The sequence below is a fragment of the Bos mutus genome, chromosome 7, assembly GCF_027580195.1.
Source record: "Bos mutus isolate GX-2022 chromosome 7, NWIPB_WYAK_1.1, whole genome shotgun sequence".
NCBI classification, from domain to species: domain Eukaryota; kingdom Metazoa; phylum Chordata; class Mammalia; order Artiodactyla; family Bovidae; genus Bos; species Bos mutus.
Genome location: NC_091623.1, coordinates 83,185,997 through 83,193,722, shown reverse-complemented (window position 1 = coordinate 83,193,722; position 7,726 = coordinate 83,185,997). Strand labels below are relative to the sequence as shown.

At 56.5% G+C, this 7,726-nt stretch overlaps 1 protein-coding gene across 1 annotated transcript; it reads right to left on the bottom strand.

The window, feature by feature from the left end:
- Positions 1–66: 66 nt before the first annotated feature.
- KISS1R (KISS1 receptor) lies at positions 67–4,153 on the bottom strand. Its single transcript, XM_070374859.1, has 5 exons — positions 3,644–4,153; positions 2,741–2,865; positions 2,112–2,247; positions 1,620–1,852; positions 67–1,457 (listed from the first exon to the last, which is right to left on the bottom strand). The coding sequence occupies exons 1-5, from the start codon at positions 4,038–4,040 to the stop codon at positions 1,059–1,061; spliced, it is 1,290 nt and encodes a 429-aa protein (XP_070230960.1). The 5' UTR covers positions 4,041–4,153; the 3' UTR covers positions 67–1,058.
- Positions 4,154–7,726: the final 3,573 nt, after the last annotated feature.

The following is a 7,726-nucleotide window of genomic DNA, read 5'->3' as shown; positions in this document are numbered from 1 at the left end:
AATTTTTTTTTTAATGACACTAGTTTTGAAAAATACACTGATGTTGCTATATGCCTCTTTATTTGGGGGTGTGTTATGTGTAGCAATAATCCTGCTTCCTTGGGTTGCTGTTCAGTCATTAAGTCATGTCTGACTCCTTGTGACCCCATGGACTGCAGCATGCCAGGCTTCCCTGTCCTTCACTGTCTCCCAGAGTTTGCTCAAATTCATGTCCATTGAGTCACTGATGCTATCTGACCATCTCATCCTCTGCCACCTTTTCCTTGTGCCTTCAATCTTTCCCAGCATCACAGTCTTTTCCAGTGTGTCAGCTCTTCACATCATATGGTCAAAGTATTGGAGTTTCAGCATCAGTCCTTCCAATAAATATTCAGGGTTAATTTCCTTTAGGATTCACTGGTTTGATCTCCTTGCTGTCCAAGGGGATTTCAAATCTTCTCCAGCACTGCAATTCGAAAGCATCAATTCTAAGGTACTCAGCCTTCTATAAAGATTGTTGCAACTCTCACATCCATACATGACTACTGCAAAAACCAGTTTTGACTATACTGACCTTTGTCTGCAAAGTGATGTCTCTACTATTTATTCAATGACACCTATGATTTTCCAGCCAGGACTCTGAATACTCATTCACAAGGTACCGAAAAGAATACCTTATTTCATCCATTTTAAGATGTACATCATGTTCACTTTTTAGTATCTCTGAAAATGGCATTTGTACAGTCTTACAATTGTACAGTCAACCACAGGGCAGCGTGTGAAAAGTCCTATTGATGCTTCCTCCAAAGTTCCAGAAAAGTCAGCATCAAAGCATCTTCAATTCAGGAAACACAGAAATAATAATTATAGCATCAACAGTGGCAAACATACAGCAGATTTGTATCAAATGTTGCAAGAGGGCAAGGCCTTTTCACTATTATGATTTTGGGCAAAAACAGAATAATAGCAGCTGCTATTTAAGCCCTCCTACTTCAGAGGGGCCCGTCTTGATCCCTTCAGAGAGGGCTCAGAGAGACACCGTGTGTTTCCTCAGAACGCACAGCATGCGCAGCCCGGGACTACCGCTGCCTGACTTCGGGGGGCCTGGCGTGGCCCAGGCGTCGCAGCTGGGTTTGGTGGACGGCCGCAGTGTCCGAGGGTCCAGGCCGCCAGGGTCGCGGGAGCGGCCTGGGAGCGCAGGGGCAGACGCGGCGGAAGGCCTGGCGGAAGTGGGAGCCCAGGAAGGCGTAGAGCAGTGGGTTCAGCGCCGAGTTGCAGTAGGACATGCAGTGTGCCCAGATCTTGAGCGCGTAGGCGGTGTAACTGCGCGGATGCCAGGCGCCTGCCGGGCCCAGCGCCTGCAGCAGCAGGAACAGCTGGATGGGGCCCCAGCAGGCAGCGAAGAGCAGGACCACGGCCGCCACCAGCCTCGAGACCTTGGCCCGCACGGCACCCGCCCGCTCCGCCATCAGCTGCCCCTGGGGAGAGAAGAGGGGGCTGCTACACCCCTCCTCGGGCGCTCCCCTTCTTGACTTTCTCGAATTACGCACCCCCCCCCCACCGGGGCCACCCCGCCCCCCGTAGATGCGCCTCACTCCCCCTACCCTCAGCCAGACCATGCCGCTCCCCCAGCCGCGCACCTCCAGGGCGCCGCCGGCGGGCGCTGGGCGCACGGCGGCTCGGCCCAAGTGGCGCAGCATGGCCCCGTAGCAGGCACAGGTGGCGACCAGCGGCAGCAGGTAGAGCGCCAGCAGGTTGTAGAGCGCAAAGGCTCGCTCGAGGGCGCGGCTGGGGAAGGCCTCGCTGCAGTAGGTGCGCGGTCCGGACGACAGGCGATGTAGGGCGAACACCGGCGCCGACACGACAGCCGAGCCTGCATCAGGGCCCTGCTGAAGACCCTGCCCGGGGGGACGAGGGGCGCAAGAGGGCCCGGGTCTCCCCGGTGCCTCCCGGGCAGCGGGCCACTGAGCGCCTGCTAGGCGCAGGTCCACTTGGGTCCCCGCCCTCAGGGGCCCTTGCAGGAGCGCTAGTGCGCCCATTTCCCAGATGCACGATCGAGGCAGTATGAGGAGGTGAGCACAGGGACGAAGACTTGTCTCCCCCAGCCGGTGCGACCCCCACGCTGAACTCACCTACCCAGATGCCGAGGCTGACTGCCAGCGCCAGGCGGGGCGTGCGTTGGTGCAGGGCGCGCAGCGGGAACACTGTTACGTACCAGCGGTCCACGCTCATGGCGGTCAGGGTGGCGCACGTGGCCTGCACCGAGACCTGGGAAAACCGGGAGTCCGGCGTGTGGCCCCCTGCCCCGTCAGGGCCTTTCCCTGTCCGCGCCCTCCTTGCGGGTCCCCCACTGTCCAGCCACTCGGGTACAGGCAGGACCTGACCCGGGAAGGTCTCCAGGGCCCATAGTTGAAGGGGCAGGAGAAGGGGGTGCCAGAGAGGAGCCCAGGGAGGTGGAGGAGGGAGGAGCCTTCAGGGGTAGCCTGAAACCCCCAAGACTGAGACTAGGAGAGGCAGAGCCATCCTAGTAGGATCCCAATATCTGCCCCAGCCCTACGCACCCAGACCCAGTGCCCTCCCCGCCCACTTCCACACCGGGTCCCTGGCCCTCACCACGCCGTAGAGAGGCGGTTGCCGCCCCAACCCAGACTCTGCCCCGCCCACCTCCACAATCGCCCCTGGCTCGCACCAGCCTGCAGGGGGTCCGACCCCGCCCACACCCAGACTCCGCCCCCGGTCCTCCTGCCCTCAACCTGCGCACCTGCTGGATGTAGTTGAGAAACTTGCACATGAAGTCGCCCAGAACCCAGGCGGGCAGCGGGTAGAGCAGAGCGGTGAAGGGCACGCAGCACAGCAGGAACGTTAAGTCCGTGACCGCCAGGTTGGCTGCAGGCCGGGGACGCGCGGGTTCTGAATGTGGGGCGCATCGCCCTAGCCCTTCAGCGCCCTGGCCCAGCCTCCTGGGTCTCGCCTTTGTCCGAGTGACCAGCAGGGCGGCTCGGGAGGCACCCAGAGAAACCCCAGCATCCGTGGGCAGAGAAGTTGGGCCCTTCCTCTCTTTTTTATATTTCAAACACCCCTCACCCAGCACCTGCTTTGTAGCCGTTCAAACAGTAATGGGCCCTGCTCACCCCTGTAGGGACTGCAAATAGGCCCTTGCCCTCTGAGCCTCAGTTTTCTCATCTGCAAATTGAGTGGTGCCAGCCAACAGAGAATGGAGAACACGGACTGAGTGAGCACTCACCCGGCTAGGGCACCCTCATCGCGCAAACGCATAAACTGAGCCTCTGGGGCAGTGGTTGCCAACTGGGGGCCCGCGGGCCACTCAGTCTTTCCCCCACTCCTTTTATTCATCCCACATGGTGTTACAAGAACCACATTTCAATCGTACATCTTCCTTGAGTGGCAGTGGCCAGCGCTCCATGGGCCACACTCTCCAACCTCCCTTTTAACTACTCCAGTCAAGGTGGAACTCTTCAACGCCACCTTTGGCGACCTCCAGCCTAAGGTACAGGGACAGTAGGGAAAGGACCAGGGACCCTGCAGCGGAGAAATCCTCAACTGAGAGGACCCCGACTCACCGCTAGGGGCGCCCCCCGGCCACTACGCCCTCTCGTAGACCCCCAGAATGGCCCTCTGGCACCGTGAAGCGCTGGGCGCTCACCGATGTAGAAGTTGGTCACCGTCCGCATCTGCTTGTGGCGGCAGATGACGAAGATGACCAGTGAGTTCCCTGTCAGGCCGAGCAGCATCAGCGCGCCGAAGAAAAGCGGCACCAACCAGGCGTCCACGGGCCAAGGCGCAGGGATCGCGCCGTCCGAGGTGTTGGCGCCACAGCCCGGGCAGACCGTTGTGTTGGCCGGCGCCCACCAGGACGCGTTAGGCCCAGACGCGGACAAGGGCTGCATTGCCACCCTCTTCGTCCTGACCACCCTCCGGGATTTCACCCTGCGATCGCTGCCGTGACTTTCCGGATCGTCCTCCGGGGATGCGCTACAAAGTCTGGGTCGCAGCTTTCCTGGAATCCTCAGCTGCAGCCACTGCGCGTTTATACCCCGCATCCCACCGTGCCCCGCCTTCCCGCCTCTCCTTCAGCCTCTGGCCACTCCCTCCCCTGCCTGTGCGCCCACTGTTCACCCGAGCAACACCCTGCTCCCGCATCCCGTCCTCCGCCTCCAAGGTAAGGATGAGAACACAGGAGGACTGGGGAAGGGAGTGTGGAGCAGAGCAGGGGGAGCGGTAGGCTTCCTAGAGGATGCTGTAGCCCGGGGAAGGACCCATCCTTACCCCAGGAGACTCACCAACAAGAAAAGCAGACGGACAAAGACTCAGAGACTAGGGGATGAGGCCTGTTAGAGGCCATGCCTCTGACCTTCCATGGGGCTGGGGCTCTGGGCTGGTGGTGAGGCCAGCCCTCACAGGCCCTGAGTATCATTGCTGCCAGGGTTTGTCCCAGGACACTGGGGAGCCATGGAAAGTTCAGGGTGAGGGAGGGTTGACCAGAAGCTGGTGGTCAGAAGATGCCTATTCTTTCACTAACTCAACCTTCCCAAGACTCTGATGCAAATCAGATCCCTAGGGATTGTCCACCTTCCCCCTAATGGGCAATCAACTGGCTGCTGTCTGCACTGGGGACACAGTCCCCTGTGCTGCTGGTGGTGGGAACCAGGTGGAGGGCAGTTTATCGAGAACTATGTTGATCTCCAAATCCACACTCAGAAACGTATCCCAGGTAATAGCCTGTGAGGCAGGAAACAGGGCATGAAGGTGCAGAAGAAAAGATGCTGTCCTCTGTGTAAAACAAAGATTAAAAGGCGGAAAAACAATGAAGTATGCACAAAGGACATTCCTGGTGGTCTAGTGGTTAGGAATATGCCTGCCAATTCAGGGGACACAGGTTCAATCCCTGGTCTATCTGGGAAGATTCCATATACCAGGGGGCAACTAAGCCCACATGCTACAACTACTGAAGCCCAATCTAGAGCCTGTGCTTTGCAACAAGAGAAGCCAGCTCAATGAGTAACCTCTGCTATCTGCAACTAGAGAAAGCCTGAGTGCAGCAACGAAGATCCAGCATAGTAAAAAAATTAATTAATGTTAAAAATGCGCATGGGCACCAAAGTGTCTTAAACATCTCCAAAAGAAAGTACAATGAGCCTGGGATGGGGGCAAGGGGAACATTTCTCTGTTCACCCCTTTCATACCTTCAGCATCATGACAATGGCCTAAAAATTCAGAAAAGGGAAAAACATCCCTTTGGGGTGGTATTGGAGGGGCTTTCCCAGTGCCTCAGTGGTAAAGAATCCACCTGCAATGCAGCAGGCACAGATTTGATACCTGGGTGGAGAAGATCCCCTGGAGGAGGGCATGGCAACCTACTCCAGTATTCTTGCCTGGGGAACCCCATGGACAGAGAGACTGGCAGTCTCTCCTACAGACCGCTACAGTCCAACAGGTCACAGAGAGTTGGACATGACTGAAGTGACTAAGCACACAGAGGTGGTAATGAGGGCCAGGTTAGGATGAGGAGACCCCAGGATACTTGGAGAGGGGAAGAACTGTTCTGGGGAGGCTGCTCAGCTGTGTGGGCCTGGGAGAGCAGTGAGAAGGGGGCCGGGGCTCTGGGGGACAGCGGTGGCTCCGAGGCAGGCCAAGGATCTGGGAGGGTGTTAGGAAGGTGATGACAGGGACTTCCCTGGTTGTCCAGTGGTTAAGGCTCTGCGGTTCCACAGCAGGGGATGTAGGTTTGATCCCTGGTTGGGGATCCCAAATGCCCCACTGTGCTGCCCTCCCCCACCTCCAAAAAAAAAAAAGGGGGGGGGTGAGGAGAGGAATGAGTCAAGGGGAGAAAATAAAAGGGTGAGGACAGACTGAGTAAGGCTCAAGAATCAGGTCAAGACCCAGGTTGGCACATTTGTTGAGTGGCTGGTCATCGTGGGCTAGAGTTGGAGACCAAATATCACCCCTACATCTAGAGACCCTGCCCAAGCACTGTCCCCAGAGATCCCATTTCCCATCACCTTGATTCTTTCCCTTCTTTCCACATTTATCTACATGAGGTCATACAGTGTGTGGTTTCTTGGGTCTTGTAATAGTTCCTCTCTTTTTTTTTTTTTTCTTCTCTTGCTCTTCACTTGTTCAAAAGTGTGATCATTTGTCCTGTGTAGCATCCACCAGGCTGGATCTGGGTGGGTTGCATCCCTTGCTGTCCCATGTCATGGTCTTGTGAACATGAGTGCTAAGTTGCTTCAGTTGTGTCTGATTCTTTTCGACCCTATGGACTGTAGCCCACCAGGCTCCTCTGTCCATGGGATTCTCTAGGCAAGAATACTGGAGTGGGTTGCCATTTCCCTTTCCAAGAGATCTTCCCCATGCAGGGATCAAACCTGGGTCTCTTATGTCTACCTGTGCTGGCAGGGGGGTTCTTTACCACTAGCATCACCTGGGAAAGGCCATCATGGTCCTAGTTTCCCACTTTTCTTGTGGAATGAAGGATGGATTCTAGATTCTAGAGCAACTCTAAGTTTCTGTTCTTAAACCTCCCCTGGTTACCCATTGCCCTTGGGTCAAAAGCCAGATCTGTCATTAAAGGACCACCTTTGGTCTGTCCCCTCTTCTCTACCTCTCTTCTGTCCACCACCACCCCCTTCTCCCATTATCCTGCTCTGGCTATCTGGATGCCCCAGGACCTTTACACTGACACTTCCTTCTGCCTGCTACACCCTTCTCACGTTTGCATATGCTTGTCCTCTTTCCAAAAGTCCTCTTTTCCTGATCCCACACAGGGGAAGGGGTCTGTTTGATTACCACTGGGTCTGGAGAGCTTAGCCCCTACCCCAGTCACAGTGGGAATTTGCTAAATGAATAAATTCTAAAAGGCAAAGACAGGTGCCGCCAGCTTTGTTCCTTTTTTTTTTCTTTAATGTTTATTTTCTATTTATTTATTTATTTGTCTGCACCAGGTCTTAATTGAGGCAAGCAGACTCTAGTTCCCTGATCAGGGATCAAACTTGGACCCCTGCACTTGGCTGGAGGAGTCTCAGCCACAGGACCACCAGAGAAGTCCGTATTGTATCTTTCAGTTTTGTTCAGTTGCTCAGTCCTGTCCGACTCTTTGCGAACCCATGGACTGCAACATGCTAGGTTTCCCTGTCCATCACCAATTCCCAGAGCTTGCTCAAACTCATGTCCATCGAGTCGGTGGTGCCATCCAACCGTCTCATCCTTTGTCGTCCCCTTCTCCTCCTGCCTTCAATCTTCCCAGCATCAGGGTCTTTTCCAATGAGTCAGTTCTTCGCATCAGGTGGCCAAAGTATTGGAGCTTGAGCTTCAGCATCAGTCCTTTCAACGTTGTATCTTTAGAGAAGAGTAAACTGAGGCGCTCAGCCGGGATCCGGAGGCTGCTCTTTGAAGGAGGTTCCCGGAGGGGGCTGGTGGAAGGAGAGCCCTGCTGCCGCTGGGGGGTGGGGTGGGGTGGTGTGTGGCACGGGGCACTAGGTCTGTCCAAGCATTTGAAAAGGACGTCCCCTTCCTGCCTCCCTCCCCAGGCCTCAATTTCCCCACTGTCCCCCGGGGGCAGGGGTCACAGCCCGGCAGCGGCGAGGGGGCCGCTGTGTCCCCTGGGGCTGGGGCTTCGGTGTCCCCGTCCTTGCCTCGGGGCTGGGTGTCCCTGGCCCGCCGCCGGGGCCTGGCCGGGACGTGGCCGAGCGTCCGCCCGGCGTGTCCAGCCTCCAGGCTCCGCCTTAGC